Raw genomic sequence first — 19,166 nt, 5'->3', positions numbered from 1 at the left:
ATTTTCTCAAAGAACCAACTTTTGGTTTTATTGATTCTTTCCGTTTTTCTTTTAATCTCCCATTCATTTAACTCTGCTTTAATTTTATTTCTCTTCTTCTGTTTGTTTTGGTGTTGGTTTGCTGTTCTTTCTCAAGTTCCTTGAGGTGAGCAGTAAATTCCTCAATTTTTGCTCTGTCTTTGCTTTTCCCCCATGGGCAGGCACTGGTAATCAAACCCAGGTCTCCAGCATGGCAGGCGAGAACTCTGCCTGTTGAGCCACCGTGACCCACCCTCTGTCTTCTTTTTTAATATAGACATTTAGGGCAATAAATTTCCCTCTCAGCCAAGCCTTTGCCATATCCCATAAATTCTGATAAGTTGTATTCTCATTTTCATTCATCTCCAGGTAGCTACCGATTTCTCTAGCAATTTCTTCTTTGACTCAGTCATTGTTTAAGAGTGTGTTATTTAATCTCCATCTATTGTGAAAGTTATTGTTCTTTGTTGGTTATTGATTTCCAGCTTGATTCCACTGTGATCAGAGAAAGTGCTTTGAATAATTTCAATGTTTTTAAACCTATTAAGGCCTGCTTTGTGCCCCAGAATAAGATCTATCCTGGAGAATGTTCCATGAGCACTAGAGAAGAATGTATATCCTAGTGTTTTGAGGTTTAACAACCTATATATGTCTGTTAGGTCTAATTCGTTTATCCAATTGTTTAAATTTTCTGTTTCCTTGTTGATTCTCTGGTGGGGTTGTTCTGTCTATGGAGGTGAGTGATACATTGAAGTCTCCTACTGTTATTGTTGAAACATCTGTTGCCCCCTTCAGTTTTGCCAATGTCTGTCTCATGTACCTTGGCTCCTTGATTTGGAGTATAGACATTTATGATTGTTATTTTTTCTTGATTATTGTTCCTTTTACTAATATATAGTGTCCTTCATTGTCTCTTGTCATGGTTAGGGACAGGTGTCAACTTGGCCAAGTTGTGGTACCTGTTTATCTGACTGGGAAAGCACTGGCGTGTCTGTTGCAATGAGGACATTTCATAGGATTAGGTCATGATCACGTCAGCTACATCCACAGCTGATTCCATTTGTAATCAGCCAAAGGGGAGTGTCTTCTGCAATTAGTGATGCTAAATGTAATCATGCGAAGCCTTTTAAGGAGGACTCAGAGGAGACAGGTTGCATTCCTGCTTTGGCTGGTGAGCCTCTCCTGTGGAGTTCATCCAGACCATCCATCGGAGTCATCGGCTTCGCAGCCTGCCCTGTGGATTTTGGACTCTGCGTTCCTACGGTCACGTGAGACACTTTCATAAATTTTATATTTGCAAGTGTTCCCTGTTGATTCTGTTTCTCTAGAGAACCCTAACTAATACATCTCTTATGATGTCTTTACATTCAAAGTCTATTTTGTCTGATATTAGAATAGCTATTCCTGCTTTCTTTTGGTTACAGCTTACATGGAGCATCTTTTTCCATCCTTTCACTTTCAATCTATTTGTACTCTTGTATCTAAAAATGAGTGTCTTGTAAGCTGCATATAGCTGGATTATATTTCTTAATCCAATCTGTATCTTTTAATTCGTAGGTTTAGTCCATTAACATTCAGAGTTATTACTATAAAGCATTTCTTGAATCCACCATCTTATCTTTGGATTTTATTTGTCAGATCTATATGTTCTTTTCCTTCTTTTTCTTTTTATCCTTTAGGTTACCCTTACTGGTACTCTTCAATTCTGTGCCCACTTCCAGACCTCCCTCTCCTGTCTTTTTTTTTTTTTTTTCAGCTGGCAGAATTCCCTTCAGTATTTCTTGTAGAGCTAGTCTGTTGTTGACATATTCTCTCAGCCTTTGTTTGTCTGTGAAAATTTTAATCACTCCCTCGGTTTTGAAGGACACTTTGGCTGAGTGCAGAATGACTGGAAGTCTTTCTCTTTCAGGATCTTACTACTGCCTTCTTGCCTCCGTAGTGCCACTTGAGTCGTCTGAACTCAGTCTTATGCAGCTTCCTTATATGTAGTAGATAGTTTTTCTCTTGCCACTTTCAGAATTTCCTGCTTCTCTTCAACATTTAACAGACTGATTAGTATGTATGTGTCTTGGGGAAGTCCTATTTGGATTTATTCTATTTGAAGTTCTTTGGGCTTCTTTGATTTGCATATTTATGTCACTTATAAAGGTTGGGAAGTTTTCCCCCGTTATACCCTCCACTAATCTTCCTAGCCCTTTACTCTTCTCTTCTCTTTCTGGGACACCAATGATTCTTATATTTGTGTGCTTTGTTTTGTCTATCATTTCCCTGAGATCCAGTTCAAAAGTTTCCCTCTTTTTTGCCATTTTCTCTTTTTGGTGTTGAAAATCATTTGTCCTGTCCTCTGGTTTACTTATTCTTTCTTTTGCCTGTTCAAATCTGCTGTTATATGGCTCTAGTATGTTTTTTTTAATTTGTCTACAGCATCTTTAAACTCTGTGATACCTGCTATTTTTCTATTTATTCTTTCAAATTCCTCTTTTTGCTCTTCTCGTGTCTTCTTGATCTCCTTTATATAGCCATCCCACTGATTTTATTTAGTAAAGTTATATGAACATCTTTGATTAGTTGTTCCAAAGTCTGTGTCTCCTCCAGTGTTTTAATATCATTAGACTGGACTGTATCTGTCTGCATCTTTATCTGCTAGTGATTTTCTGTTGTCTTTGTGGCACGTAAATATCTTGATAGGGTTACTTTGGATGTCAATTTCCTTCGTATTCTAAAGCTTTGTATTTATGGGATGTCTATGGAGCAGGATGCAGGACATGAGGAGGGCACAACAGTCCAGTGACATGTTGTGGTGCCGGCATATGCATGGGTTGGGAACTCTATGCTGGTGCCTCTGGTGTGGGGTGTGGGTCATGAGGTTATAGACATGTGGTGCGGGGGCCGTGGGGGTGAGGTGCAGCCCAGGCAGGCCTTGAAGTGCAGGAGCAGGGTGTGGCATGGGGGACACAGAGGTAGGGTGCTGCAGAAGGTGGATGGGGGGACTGAGCAGCTATGCTGGGGTTGGTATGTGGGCGCATGAAACATGTGGTGGGTCATGGATGTCACATGTGGTGTACAGGCACAGAAGTCAGGGCATAGGGAGGATTGGGCGTGGGTGTGTCCTTGTGCAGGGGAAGGGGCCCAGGGGGGCTGGGATGTGGATGAGCTAGTGTGTAGGGACGGTGCACAGGTCTCAGAGTTTGTGAGATGTGTGTCAGGGGTGGGTGATGATGGGTGGACAGAGCCCTAGCAAGAGTCTGCAGGTGCAACAGTGGGGTGGGGTAAGGGTACCTGCTTGTGCAGGGCAGAGGCTGTGTGGCACAGATGTGCCTGAGAGCACCTGCCAGGTATGGGAGAAAGGCACTTGTGCTGTGGGGTGGGGCAAGAGTGTGCCCATGCGCTGGGCAGGTGGGGGGCAGGTGGGGGGGATACAGGGGTCAAGAGGTCTGTGCATGGATACATGGGTGCCTGGCAGGGTGGGTATGGCTGTGTTGGTGTGTGGATCTGGGGAGCAAGGTGCTGGTGTGCACTGGTCTGGGGGACAGAGCCCTGCTGTGCATACGTACAGAGATCGGGGCAGTGGGGTGGGGTTGTGCCTGTTGGGGGCAGGTGTGGCCGAGATGCGCAGGTCAGCACTTGCCTAGAGCTGAGGGTGTGGTGCGTGAGTGGATGTATGTGAATACATACATCTGGGGGCCGAATGCTGATGTGCACCTGTGCAGAGCTCAGTGGGGGGCTGGGTTGAGTGCCTGTATGGGCTGGATGCGGGTTTGGCCCAAGAATGAAGGTGACTTTCTTCAGGGGTCAGGGAGGCGGAGGTGGGGGTTGAGGGGCTGGCCATGGGTACTCGGGTCTCTGGAGGGCCGGGGTGAGACTGTGTGTTTGCGCGGGAGAGGTGGGTCGGGCTGGGACAGGCTTGTGTGCATGCACAAGGTGGGGGACTGCACAGACGAGGGTTGTACATCTGTGCATCCTGACAGCTCCGGGCCTCCGTCTGGAAATGGATGCACTAGGCTGTTTGCACTAGCTGGCCAGTCTCTGGTTCCCGGTGGCTCAGTTCTTCTGCTTTTTCAACCAAGTCCTCCCTATGTGGTGTAGAAGACCCTCCCAGGTCACTTACACTCTGAAATCGCTCTCCCAGTCTCTTTTCTGTCCCTTCTCTAGCTGCTCTTTGGAACAGGAGTGAACTCGACCTATCCTATTTCACCATCTTCCTGGAAGTCAAAGACTTTTTAAAATTGTCCTAAATATACTCCAAATACTACGGGAAACGTGAACAAAAAACTAAAGGAAAGCAGGAAAACAATAGATGAACACAGAATATCAGTAGAGAGATGGAAATTATGTAAAGGAACCAAACAGAAATGAAGACCACAGTAACAGAAATTTAAAATTCCTTAGAAGGATTCAACTGTAGGTAGGAACTGGCAGAAAAAGAAAAATCAATGAACTTGAAGATAAAGCAATTGAAATCTTCTAGTCTGAGGAGCAGAAAAAAGAAAGAGTGAAGAAAACTAAACAGAGTCTGAGGAACCTGTGGGATGTCCTAAAATGTAACAACATACACATTGTGGAGGTCCCAGAAAAAGAAAGAGAGAGGGGGGCAGACAGGATAGTCAAAGAAATAATGGCTGAAAACTTCCCAAACTTGATGAAAGACATGAATAAACACATCCAAAACACTTAAAAAAAAAAAAACTCCAAACAGAATAAACCCAAATAGACCCACACTGAAATATCAAACTTTCAAATGCCAAGCATAAAGAGAGATGCCACGGATTATCTACATATCATGTAAAAGAGAGCCTCAATGAGATTAAGTGCTGATTACTCCTCAGAAACTTTGGAGGCATAAAAGCAGTTGTATGAGAGATTTAAAGTGCTGAAAGCAAAAAATTTCCAAACAAGAATTCTAAATCCAGCAGATCTATTTTTCAAAAATGAGGGAGAGATGACATTGCCAGATAAACAAAAGCTTGAAAGACTTCATCACCAGAAGCCCTGCCTTAAAAGAAATTCTAAAGAGAGTTCTGCAGGTTGGGTGGAAAGGACAATAGATAGTAGATTGAAGCTGCATCAAGAAATAAAGATCTCTAGTAAGGATAATGACATAGGTAAATATAAATGCTTATTGTACAAAAATGTGCTGTTGTATTTTTGGTTTTAATTCCACTTTTTACTTCCTACAGGATCTACGAGGTAAATGCATAAAATGTAATGATAAATCATAGGTTTTGAACTCACTCTGTGTATATATGTAATTTGTGACAAGAACTGCGTGGGGGGATGCAGAGGAGTTTAGAAACATGGATTGTGTATACTATAGAAGTTAAGTTGGTTTCAAAGCAAACAGGATTGTTATAAATTTAGGATATTAAATTTAGGCCCCTTGATACTACAAAGAAAATATCAGAGAATATGCAAACTCATAGAGAAAAAGTAGGCTACAAGTTGCCAGGGGCAGAGGAGATGGGGAGTTACTTGATAGATGTAGGGTTTCTGTTTGGGGAATGGGAAGGTTTTAGTAACAGAAAGTGGCAAGGGCACCACAGCATTGTGGATGTGATTAATCCCACTGAAGGGTGTGCTTGGGAGGGGTTGAGATGGGAACTTTATGTTGTATATATGTTCCCACAATAAAAAAAGAAAGAACTAAAGAGACAATACAAATTAAATGCAATACGTGATCCTGGATGAGATATAATAAGGGAAGAGAAAAGACTCAAAAGGACATTATTGGAACATGAAAAAGTTGGAATATATAACTCAAAATGGATCATAGTGCTAAATATAAAAGCCAGTACCATAAAACTCCTAGAAGAAGATACAGGGAAACATCTTCAAGGCCTAGTGAAAAGAAGCGTCTTCTTGAACTTTACACTCAAAGTACAAGTTATGAAAGAAAAAATAGACAAATGGGAACTCCTCAGAATCAAGAGCTTCTGGGCCTCAAAGGACTTTGTCAAAAAGGTGAAGAGGCAGCCAACACAATGGGAGAAAATATTTGGTAACCATATGTTCTAGTTTGCTAGCTGCCAGAATGCAAAATACCAGAAACAGAACGGCTTTTAACAAGGGGAATTTAATGAGTTGCTAGTTTAAAGTTCTAAGGCCGAGAAAATGTCCCAGTTAAAACAAGTCTATGGAAATGTCCAATTTAAGATATCCAGGGAAAGATACGTTGGTTCAAGAAGGCCGACGACATTCAACGTCTCTCTCTCAGCTGGAAGGGCACATGGCAAACATGGGCGTGTCTGCTTTCTCGTGGCTTTACCAAAAGAGACTCTCTCCAAAATGTTTCCTCTTTTAAAGGATTCCAGCAAGCAACTCCACCTTCAGTGGGTGGAGACACACCTCCATGGAAATCATCTAATCAAAAGTTACTACCCACAATTGGGTGGGTCACATCTTCATGGAAACGATCAAAATGCTCCCACCCAGCAATATTGAATGAGTATTAAAGGGCATGGCTTTTCTGGGGTTCACCATAGATTCAGACTGGCACACCATATATTGGACAAAGCTTTGATATCCTATGTACATAAAGAAATTATTCAACTCAACAATAACTAAACAAACAACCCAATTATAAAATCAGCAAAAGACATGAATAGACATTTTTCCGAAGGATGAATACAAATGGCTGTAAAGCACATGAAGAGATACTCATCTTCATTAGTTATAAGGGAAATGCAAATCAAATCTACAATGAGTTATCATCTCACACCTATGAGAATGGCTGCTATTATACAGATAGAGTACTATAAATGTTGGAGAGGATGTGGAGAAATTGGAACACTTATTCACTGCTGGTGGGAATGTATAATGGTACAGCTGCTGTGAAAAGCAATTTGGTGGTTCCTTAGAAAACTAAATATCGAGTTGTCCTATGACATGGCAATACCAATACTTGGTATATACCCAGAAGAGTTAGAGGGCAGTGACACAGACATTTGTACTCCAGTGTGGCACTACTCATAACTGGCAAAAGATGAAACAATTCAAGTGCTTATCAACTGATGAGTGAGTGGATAAACAAAATATAGTGTATGAACACAATGGAATATTATGCAGCAGTAAAGTGAGATGAAGTCCTGAAGTATGTGGCAATGTGGATGAACCTTAAGGATATAATGCTGAGTGAAATAAACCAGATACAAAAGGATAGATACTGTATGATTTCACTATTATTACTCTGGTAAAGAGCACACTCCAAATTACATGGCCCAGGAAGAAAATCTGTACTCATATATAGCAATGAACTTAATGTTGCATCGCTGCAGCTAAAACACGCAAATGACTTCACAAGCAATGACTTCCATGTTTTTCACATGTTTCACATTGACCATTCATAATAAAGATTCTATAAAAGAGAAGTTTTTTTTTAATTTTTTAAACCTGTCCAAGTCTAGACCCTGTGCCTTTAATCCCTGCACTCTATTAACATTTACCTAGCCAGTGCCTGTGTTTATAACAGATATTCCATGGTCACGGAAGGGAAAGCATCATCTTTTAATTCATGTTCTGGCTGTTCCCTACAGAGCTCATGTTTCCAGGTAACTCAATTCAGAGATTGTTTCCATGCCCAGTGAGGCTACATTTTCTGGTCTCTGGAAGTGTGGAAGATGCAGTATCCTTTGTGTACATCAGGAAATGCTCCCACCCAAGGGAAGAGCCTTTGGAAAGGAACACAGTGACTTGCTTCTGGGTACCCATGCTGGTTTTAAACTGTTATATACCCCAGAAAACCCTTGCTCTTCTAATCTTGATTCAATATTGTAGGGTGGAACCTTTTTATTGGGTTGTTTCCATGGAGATGTGACTCCACCCATTTAACCTTGGTCTTGATGAGTTTACTGGAGTCCTTAAAAGAGCCTGACACAGGGAAACATTTAGGAGAAAGCTCAGACACACACTTTTGGAGACGCAAAGGAAAACGCCAGAAGGACACACAGGATCTGTGAGAGCCATTTGCAACCAGAAGCCAGCAGAGGAGCACAGCAAACATCACCATGTGCCTTCTCTTGAGATGCTAAGCAAGCTAGAACCCAGAGTTTTGCCCCAGACAAGCTAAGAGCAGACCAGCAGAGCAAGCCATATGCTTTCCCATGTGACAGATGATCGTGTGCAGCAGGTGGGGGCAAGAGACAGAGTTGGAGAGGAAGTCAGGAGCTGGGTCACAGAGGGACTTTATCCATGCAGTGCACCCAACCTTCACCAGTGGGTCATGAGGAGCTGAAAGTTGTAAGCAGTGGATACCGTGACCAGATCCACAGGTTAGAATTTCTCTAGCAATGGTGTAGGGGATTGCTGGAGGGGTGGGAGAGAAGGCAGGCGCTGGGTCAAGAGTGTTGCAGGTGTGCACCTGAGAGGACAAGGCCTGAGCCCCGCTGCCTGGGGGTGGGGACAAGAGAGCAGCCAGCCTGTGCTGGGAGCACTGAGGAAGGAGTGGACTGCGAGGACGGTGTGGGCTGAACTGAAGGTGTCCGCGGAGTCAGGCAGGAGAAGTCTGGGTGGAAGGAAACTGGCCTGGAAATGCCCAGTGACCAAGCAGGGTCAGGAGCCATGGGGCAGGGGTGGAGGGTGAGGGGTAGAGCCAAGCTCAGGAGCAGAGAAAGGCAGCCCACTTGGGGCCAAGCTCAGCCCCAGGTGGGAGAGAGCTGAGGATGAGCAGTGATGACCATGGCATGCCCAGGGTCCTGCCCAGGGCCATCTGGAGGCAGCCTGAGTCGCTGGCTACCAGCTGACTCCTTGCTGAGAGCCATGGAATTTTCCATCGGGGCCATGACTGCAAGCTGGGGACTGGAAGCCACAGAGAGTAAGAGGTGTGGCTGGATTGTTGCACTAAAATGTAGCAAAACACATGATAACTTATTCATGAAACTATCACATGGTCTTAATTAAGCCCTAAAGGGGAAATGGGAATTTTTTCATTTCCAGCCAAATAACCCAGCACAGGCAGGCAGGCCAGGCCAGAGAAGTAGAACTATGGGCTATCAAGACTTTCCCTCCTGGGGGACACTGGGGAACACAGGGGTCCCTGAATTTCCAATTTCTCCTGGCCAAGCTGGAGAAGCAATGGCTGCCCTCTACTCACTCTCCCAAGCCCTGAGCACTCTTCTGTCCAGACCCACTGAGGGACCAGCTGGCCTGCCGGCGGTGGTTTGGACAAAGAAATGACCAGTTAGGAGCAGTCAGCTGGCCCACCCTCCAGAGAGCTCTTCTCTGGTCTTCATATCTCTACCCTGAGCCATCGCTTCTGGACCATGTTGTTCTAAGGCCCCTTGGGGTACCCTCTAATGTGACCCCAGAGTTGAGTTGGTGCAGAGGACGGGCAGGCCCATGCCTGGCCCCAGCCATGGCTCCCCAGGAACACAGGAAATGGCTGGGAGCAACTGCATATGAAGTACCAACTGGGACCCAGTCTCTGCATGCAGCACCCCCTCAGCTCACCCAACTCCCTCCACAGCCTCGATGGGGGTCTCAGCTTGCCAGGCTGCTGTGGCAGGGACACACTGGGTGGGCTTAGCAATAGGAATTTATTGCTTGCTTGACTTGGAAGGCTAGAAGTCCAAAATCAAGGTGTTGACAGGGCCTGCTTTCTCCCTGAAGTCTGCAGCACTGGTGCTACAGCCCGTGGATCCCTTGGCTCATGCCTCTGCCTCGGATGGGTGCTGAGTTCATGTCCCACTCTGCTCTTCCAGTTGTCACTGACTTCCAGGATGAAGACCCACTCCGGTCTGCTCGGCCACACCCTAACTAGGAACATCTTTAAAGGATCCTAGTTTAAATATTTCACACCCACAGGAACGTGGGTTGAAATTAAGACGTGTCTGTTGAGTGAGTAAGGATTATTTTTCCTAATTTGTAGATGAAGAAACAGAGCTGGTTACTGGCCAGGTAGTTTCCCCCAGGGACACGGAGCCTCCCATAGGTGACAGAGCTGGACTCAGCACAGACCCATGGTCACAGGGCCTGCACTGGCAGGGACGAGGCTCCCAGTGCTGGGCCCAGGGTTAGGGACTGAGCCAGCCAGAGGCCTTCTACAGGAAGTTGCAAAGGACAGCTGGACCCTAGAAACCATGTGTGTTGTCTTAAAATGAAAATTCTAAGGACAGGCTGCCCTGAGGGTGTTTTCTCCTGGTTTGGTGATAGAAGTTTCTCTTCTCTTCCTCTTTTCCCTGGGCCCACCTCCACCTTCCCCTGGTCCTCCACTGAACCACCTGAGAGCAGGGACCACACCTGCTCCATTCATTGCTTTACCTCCAGCCCTTAGCACCTCAACTGGTAAAGCCAAACACTGTCCTGCTCAGTGCAGCTCCGGGGAGGAAGTGGTGGAGGAGAAAGACCCGTGGTGCTGACCTGCGGTTTTGGCCCAACCGCTAAACTATCGGGGACCCTCTACTCCTCAGCTTCTCACTGCTTGCTAGACGACACTGCCGCACGCAGAAAAGGGGCTCGAGCCGGGGGTCTGGGTCCAAGGGGCGCGTGCAGGAGACCTCGCTGTGGGTCTAAAGGACTGGAGGCCGAGTCAATTAAGGCATGAAGCGAGGTAACTTTATTGTTGGTAGACACTTATGCCGGGGCCGCCAGAAGCTTAAGACCATGAGGCTCGGCCAGCCCCGGATTATATACAGTTTGAGGAGAGGCGGAGTTAGGGCGTGGCCTCCAGGGGAGGGTAGCCAATCACACAGGGAGGACGGATGAGTGACTGTGACCATAGAGATGCTGTTCCTGAGTGTACCCGTAGCAGAGGATGTTGGGCAGGTGGAGGACTAAGGAGAAGGCCAATAGGGTTAAAGAGACAAGACTGCATCATCACTATTCAGAGGTTTAGAAGAACCGGACGTGCCAAAATGGCGAGGGAGGGAGAGAAAGAGACTAAGCCACCAGGCCAAGAATAAAATTATGCCACACTGACCGAGTCTCCAGATCACCAAGAGGCCTTCTGGAGGCTCACTATGGGTGTGGCTGGTCAGCCCTGGAGGTAGGGCCCTTAGTACTCATTGGGTGTGCGTGAGGCACTGACTGATCTGGATCCTTTCTGACTTATACAGGTAAGAAGCGGCTTGCTGCTTGCCTGGGCGTTACTGTTCAGGAAGCTGCTCAGTTTTTGGAGAGCTTTTTACAGAAATACAAGAAAATCAAGGACTTTGCCCAAGCAACCATAGCCCAGTGTCACCAAACAGGTAAGTTGACTGCCCCAAAGCTCTTGGCAGTTTACCACTCCATTCCTGCTCTACAGCAGCCAGGTGAGTTCTACTGCTCTGGGCTCTTGCAGTGGGTTGAACAGGTAAGTAGGTGAGTATGTGGTTAGGTGGAATTCTATGTCTATGGAGTCTGGATGGGTGGCTGGATGAGCAGATGGATGGGCAGGTGAGTAACTAGGTGAGTGGATCTTCCTGGCTGGATGAATAAGGCTAAAAGTGCTCTGAGTGAGAAGGGCCCAGAGCCAGGCCTGGCTGAGAGATAGAATGGCCTCCCATTTCCCACCATGCCCAGCAGCCTTCTCCTCCATGAACAATGCTGTCTGAGCTCTGTCTACTGGTGAGTGGTGGCCTGGGGCCAGAAGGAGTGGACACAGCCTGGGGTCAGGGATTAAAACAAGCCCTTTGCTGGCCAGGCAGCTGGATTCATGTTGTCCCCAGTATCGCCTCAAGCAATGACTTGAAAATCAACATTTTAATGCTGGTTTCCTTAGGTATCACAGAAGGAAAGAAGGGAATGGTGGGGGAGTACCAACGGGCAGAGAAAGAATCAAAAACAAGCACTCTTCTTGTCAAAATAAGCCACGAACCAAAAGTAAAAAATGCACAAAGAAGATTAACACCATGAAAGCAGACAGTAAAATTAGCTACCACCAGACATGTATTCATTCCAGATGGAATAAGTATGTTTCAGATGGTTAGAAAGATAAGCGCGTGACTTTTATTTAAAGGAAATAATGAATTAAGACCAAAACAGAAACAAAGCAAGAACAGGTGGCTATGAACAAATGTTAAAATTTTAGAGAAAAATACATGAAATTAAAGACATGATGGCTAAGATAAACTCAAGAGTGGACACAATTGAATATTGAATTACAGAATGGAACAAAAAAATATGGAGGAAGCCCTCAAGAATGCAGTACAGGAAAACAAGGGAAAAATTAATAAACCACAAAAACAAGGGTATGTTCCTGCCTGCCATGCAGGAGACTCGGGTTCGATTCCCAGAGCCTGCCCATGCCAAAAAAAAAAAAAGGGCATGTAAGAAACAGAGAACAGAGTGAGAAGATCCAGCCAGGGAAGACTAGAATTTTCAGAAGAGAATGGAGGAAATGGTGGAGTCACAACTTTTGAGGACATAGTGGGGAATTCTTCAGAATTGAAAAAAATCTGAGTCCTCAGTTCAATACACCAGAACCAGGCAAGATGACTAATGAAAACCGCATCCAGACCTAATGTAGCAAAACCACAGAAAATAAAGGATAAATGTGGGCAATCCTTTTAAATATGGGGGGAAAAGACAGGTTTTTTTACAAAGGAACAGAAACTAGACTGATAGCTAACTATTCATCAGTGGCAAAAGATGCTAGAAGAAAATGGAGTCATATCTTCAACCTAGAGTTGTTTACTAGCCACCCTGTAAGACAGGAGGGGGCAAAACAAAGGGCTTGACAGACAAATACTGAAGAAAGTTTTTTATTGTCTCAACTTCACAAAATGAAGTAAATGAACTAAAACAATGTACTTCAACAGGAAGAAAAATTAACCTATAAGTGAAAAACAGTAAGCACAAAAACAGATTTATTTTTTTAAATGTCACTAATTTTTGTAGCTATTGACTATTTAAAAACCTAACTTTCTGATGTTCTTTTAAAAGATAAACTGTAATGCTAAATGATAAAATAATGACATAATGGTGATCAATAAGTATCTCTTTTTATAATCAGGAGAGAGGTAAATATCCTAAATATCTGTAAACTTTAGAAAATTTTATAAAAATGTATCTTGAAAATGTAAAAATAATAAAAATGCAGTCTGTGGCTTCCAAGAAAGAAATATGAGAACATAGAAGAGTTGTATTCAATGCAAGACTCTTCAAAAAGAACAGCAGAGTAAGCATAGTATAAAAAGGAAGGAAATAACAAATTTAAAAGCAAAAATTAATGAAACAGAGAACAAAAAAGAATCAATAATAGATTGAGAAAAAGCATTCACAAAACTCAGCACTCACAAGTGATAAAAGAGTTAGCAAACTAATACTAGAAGAAATCTTCCTTAACCTGACAAAGGCCATCTATTAAAAACTTACAGTAAAGATCACACTTTAAAATGAGATTTAAAAAATATTCCAGTTAGAGGACTGAAAGATGACACAGTATAAAGCTCAGGGAATCAGACCCTCTGTGAAAACAACTACTGAGTATGAATCAACTATTTGGAAACTTGGAGTCTAGTGGAACACTGTGGAGCACCCAGGGAAGAGCCAGAGGAAGAGGGTGGTAAATTGGGATGAATATTGTGAATTTCACCCTTGGAGCAGCAGCCACCTTCCCTCACACACCCAGCCCCCTGGCAGGCAGCAGTGGGGGCTGCAGCCCTGGCTCCTTGCTGGAGACAAGGTGGACTATAAGAAGCTGGTCCTCCAAAATCCTGGGTGGGGGGTAGAGTCTGACTATTGACCACTGCTTTGGATCAGCTACCTCAGATGGTTGGGAGGCCATCTCTGAGGGCAGCCATTGTTCTAAACCCCCTAAGTGGCAGAGGTGACTTAAAGAGAAAGAACCTATTTTCTTCTCTCTTCTCTTTCCATTCCTCATTTGAAAACAAAAATTTGTTTGGAAATTGATGCCTCCAACCCTCAACAACAACACAAAGAACAACTATGGCCTATTCAGGAAAAAAGAATTTGCCAGGAACTATCTATTTTAGTTTGTTAGTGCTTCTGGAAATGCAATATACTAGAAATGGGTTGGCTTTTATAAAAGGAATTTATTGAGTTACAAGTTTACAGTTCTAAGGCCATAAAAATGTCCAAACTAAGGCATCCAGATAAAGGACACCTTGACTCAAGTAAGGCCTATCTGGGAAGGCACAGTCTGGCATCTGCTGGTCCTTTAGCTTCTGGTTTCAAACAGTTTCCCTGGGGGCATTTTCTTTCTGCAATCTCCAAAAAAAACCTCTCTATGTTGGTGCTGAAGCTTTTTCAAAAATGGTTCCCTCTTAAAGGACTCTAATAAGCGACCCTCCTTGAATGGCCGAGACACATCCCCATGGAAACCACCTGATCAAAAAGTCCTACCCACAAGTGGATGGGTCACATCTCTATGGAAACACCTTAATCAAAAAGATCCCACCCAACAATATTGAACTAGGATTTAAAGAGCATGGCTTTTTGAGGTTACAAAACAGTTTCAAACTGGCACACCATACCTGAGGAACCTCATTTATTGGACCTGTCAAAGACTTTAAATCAACTAAAGACTTTAAATATGTTAAATGAGCAATAGACAAAGAACTAAAAGAAATTAGGAAAATGTTGCCTGAACAAAATAAAGAGATAGAAATTATAAAAAGGAACCAAGCAAATTTTGGAGCTGCGAAGTGTAATTATTGACATGAAAAATTCATTAGATGGATTCAACAGCAGATTTGAACAGGCAGAATAAAGGAGCAGTGAACTAGAAATAAGACCATAGAGTTATGTACTGTGAAGAGCAGAAGACAAAGTAATGAAGAAAAATGTACAGAACCTAAGACCTGTGGGACACCGTCAGGTGTACCAACATGTGCATCATTGGAGTCCCAGAAGGACAAGAGAGAGAAAAATATGCAAAAAATATATATGTATTTGAAGACATATGGCTGAAAGCTTCCCAAATCTGACAAAAGACATGAATCTACATATCCAGGAAATGCAACAAAATCCAGCAGGATAGACTCTAAGAGATCTACACAAAGACATATTAGAGCAAAATTGTCAAAGTCCCAAAACAGAGAATTTTTAAAGCAGCTTCCAGAAGCAACTTGTCACATACAAGGGATCCCCAATAAGATCAACAGCGTATTTCTCATCAGAAGCCATATAGTGTAGAGGACAGTGGGAAGGCATATTCAAGATCCTTAAAGAATAAAACTATCAACCAAGAATTCTGTTATCTGGCAAACCTGTCTTTCACAGATGGAGAAATTAGGACATTTACAGAGAAGCAAAAGCTGAACGTGCTCATTACCAGAAGACCTGCCCTACAAGAAATACTAAAGGAAGTCATTCAGGATGAAATAAAAGGACCCTAGACAGCAACTCAACTCAAAGCCATAAGAAGAAATAAAGGACATTTAGTAAAGGTAACTACGTAGGTATATATAAAATCCTGTATTGTGGTACTTTTTGTTTTTAACTGGTTTTTATCCCTTATATAACTTATGCAAATACATTAAATAACTTATAAATCTATGTTAATTGGCATACAAATGTTTAATATATAAACTGAGCCAGTAACGATATAAAGGGGAGGGAAGATGGAGATATACAGAAATTGAGTTTGTTTACTGCTGACACTAGGTTGGCCCTAGCCAAACTAGGATGCTATTAGTCTGATGGTCATTGTAAATACAAAGGTAGCCCCTAAGAAAAGAACTAAAAAGAGAGAGAAAAGAAAAGAAGATAGAAATCAAAATGGCACATCACAAAAAAAGAACTAAATAAAAACAAAAAAAGCAGTAATAGAATAATCAGGGAACAAAAACATACAGGTCATATAGAACACAATTGGCTAAATGATAGGTGTAAATCCTTCCTTCTCAGTTATGACCTTAAATGTCAATGGACTAAACTCCCTAATTGAAAAGCAGAGATTGGCAGATTGGATGCAAAAGCATGATCCATCTATATGCTATGTAGAAAAGACTCACTTTAGGGACAGACACAAAGAGGTTGAAAGTAAAATGGTGTAAAAGAATAATCCAGGCAAACAGTAATCAGAAGAGAACCTGAGTGGCTATATTTTTGTCAGATAAAATAGGCTTTAAGTCAAAAAAGATTACAGGAGACAAAGAAGGATATTATATATTGATAAGACTGTCAGTCCATTGAAAAGATATAATGATTATAAACGTATATGCACATCACAACAGAGCCCAAAAATATATGAAGTGAAAATGTTTCTCAAACATTTGAAGACTTAACACCAATCCTTCTTAAACTCTTCCAGAAAAAATAAAAGAACAGACATATAAACTGATAGAATAGAATTCAGTCCAGAGTTAAACCTCATCTTTGGCCAGTTGATTTTCGACAAGGGAGCCAAGTCCATTCAATGGAGAAAGAATAGTCTCTTCAACAAATGGTGCTGGGACAACTGGAAATCCACATGCAAAAGAATGAATGTGGGCCCCTATCTCTCACCATATTCAAAAATTAATTCAAAATTGATCAAAGACTTAAATATAAAAGCTAATACTATAAAACTCTTATAAGAAACAGAATTATCTTCAGTACCTTGTAGGCAGCAATGAATTTTTAGATTTTACACCAAAAGCATGAGCAGCAAAAGAAAGAATAGATAAATGGACTTCATCAAAATTTAAAATTTTCATGCATCAAAGAATGTTATCAAGAAAGTAAAAAGACAGCCTACTGAATGGGAGAAAATATTTGGAAACCCTATATCCATAAGGGTTTGTTATCCAGAATACATAAAGAAGTACAGCTCAACAACAAAGAAACATAAGCCAATTTAAAAATGGACCAAGGATTTGAATAGACATTTCTCCATAGAGAAATGGCTAATAAGTATATAACAGATGCTCAACCTCATTAACCATTAGAGAAATGCAAATTAAAACTACAGTGAGATGCTACTTCATACATTAGGATAGCTGTTAATTAAAAAAAAAACTGAAAATAAATGTTGGTGAGGATGTGGGGAAGCGAACTGTCGTACATTGTTGGTGAGATTACACAATGGTGCAGACACTGTGGGAAACAGTTTGGTGATTTCTCAGAAATTTAAACAGAAATACCGTCTGACCTGGCAATTCCACTCCTCATTTTATACCCAAAAGAACTGAAAGCAGGGACTCAGATAGATATTTGTATACCAGTGTTCATTGCAGCATTATTAACAATTTTCAAAAGATAGAAGCAACCCAAGTATCTATAACAGATGAATGAATAAATAAAATGTGATCTCTCCATACTATGGAATATTCTTCAGCTGTAAAAATAAGTAAAGTTTATGCTACAACAAGGATGAACCTTGATGATACCATATTGAGAAAAATAAGCCAGACACAAAAGGACAAAAAAATTGTGATTTATCTTATATGAAATACTTAGAATAAGCAAATTCCCAGAGAAACAGAAAGCAGGATTATCGTTACCAGGTGTACTAGTTTGTTATTGTTGCCAGAATGCAATATACCAGAGATGAAATGGCTTTTAAAAATGCAATTTATTAAGTTACAAGTTTATAGTTCTAAGGCCATAAAAATATCCAGACTAGGTGTTCTAGTTTGCTAGCTGCTGGAATGCGACATACCAGAATCAGAATGGCTTTTAAAAAGGGGAATTAATAAGTTGCAAGTTAATGGTTTTTAGGCCATGGAAATGTCCCAATTAAAGCAAGTGTATAGAAATGTCCAATCGAAGGCATTCAGGGAAAGATACCTTGGTTCAAGAAGGCCGATGAAGTTCAGGGTTTCTCTCTCAAGTGAGAAGGCACATGGCGAACACAGTCAGGTTTTTTCTCTCAGCTGGGAGGGCACATGGTGAACATGGCGTCATCTGCTAGCTTCTTCTCTCCTGGCTTCTGGTTTCATGAAGCTCCCCAGGAGGCATTTTCCTTCTTCATCTCTAAAGGTCACTGGCTGATGGACTCTCTATTTCTTGTGGCTATGTTGTTCTTCTCTGCTGTCTCTGAATCTCACTCTTCCTCCAAAATGTTTCCTCTTTTATGGGATTCCAGTAAACTAATCAAGAACACCTGAATGGGTGGAGAAAGGTCTCCACCTAATCCAGTTTAACAACCACTCTTGAATGAGTCACATCTGCAGGGAGATGATCTAATTACAGTTTCAAACATACAATGCTGAGTAGGGATTAGAAGAAATGGCTACCTTTACAAAATGGGATTAGGATTAAAACATTGTTTTTCTAGAGTACATACATCCTTTCAAATTGGCACACTAGGGTGTCCAGAAGAAAATACCTTGACTCAAGAAAGGCCGATGGTCCAGAACACCTCTGACAGCTGGGAAGGCATGTGGCTGGCATCTGCTGGTCCTGTGGCTTCTGGTTTCAAACAGCTTCCCTAGGGGCATTTTCGTTCTGTATTTCCAAATGTCTAGGTCTCTTGTTGGCTCTGGCTCTCTACAAAACGTCTCCCCTTTCAAAGGACTCCAGTAAACTAATCAAGACCCACCTCAAATGGGCAGGGTCACATCTCCATCTAATCAAAAGGTCTCACCCACAATTTGGTGTGCCACATCTCCATGGAAACAATCCAAAGTTTGTATACCACAATATTGAATCACAATTAAAAGAAACATGGCTGCCCCCCACAAGATTGGATCAGAAAAAAGAACATGGCTTTTCTGGGGTACACAACACTTTCAAACCAGCATGCCAGGGTTGGAGGGAGCAGCAAAGGGGAATGTTTGCTAAGTGAGTTTGAATTTGAGAAGATGAAATGGTCTAGAAATAGTGGTCAAAGTCACATAGTATTATCAGTGAACTTAATGTCCAAGAATTGTGCACTTACATTGGTTTAATGATTTTTATGTTATATATATTTTACTGCAATTAAAGATAAATATTTTTAATGGGATTAAAGTTCTATATCTGAAAAAAAAACTTTAACTTTTTTTTTCTCTAGTAGGAAAGGATTTCATATACAAATCTCTCAAAAGCACAAAGGGAGAAAAAAGGTAAATTGACTACATAAAAATTAAAAATTCTGCTCCCCATTCACCCAAAAGAAGCATCATTTAAAAACTGAAAAGGCAAGCCACACACTGGACAAAGATATTGTTATCCATCATGTAAAAAAAGCCTCCACAGATGAATAAGAAAGATTGAGCAACAGGCAGTTTCATAGAAGGGAAAACTCAACAGCCAATAAACTCATTAAATGATGCTTGTCCTTACTAGTGACCTGAGAAATGAAACTAAAA

The 19,166-nt window shown here is 42.1% G+C and overlaps 1 protein-coding gene across 2 annotated transcripts in view; it reads left to right on the top strand.

Annotated features, from left to right (window-relative positions):
- Window positions 1-19,166, top strand: part of POLN (DNA polymerase nu) — a 300,052-nt gene that overhangs the window by 263,162 nt on the left and 17,724 nt on the right. For both annotated transcript variants that reach the window (XM_077136233.1, XM_077136234.1), the window contains one exon: window positions 11,064-11,195. In XM_077136233.1, the coding sequence (XP_076992348.1) occupies window positions 11,064-11,195 (132 nt within the window). The remainder of the gene's footprint in view (window positions 1-11,063; window positions 11,196-19,166) is intronic.

Source organism: Tamandua tetradactyla, chromosome 19 (assembly GCF_023851605.1).
Source record: "Tamandua tetradactyla isolate mTamTet1 chromosome 19, mTamTet1.pri, whole genome shotgun sequence".
Classification (NCBI taxonomy): Eukaryota; Metazoa; Chordata; class Mammalia; order Pilosa; family Myrmecophagidae; genus Tamandua; species Tamandua tetradactyla.
The sequence above is the reverse complement of the archived record's forward strand: the minus strand, read 5'-3'. Positions and strand labels throughout refer to the sequence as shown.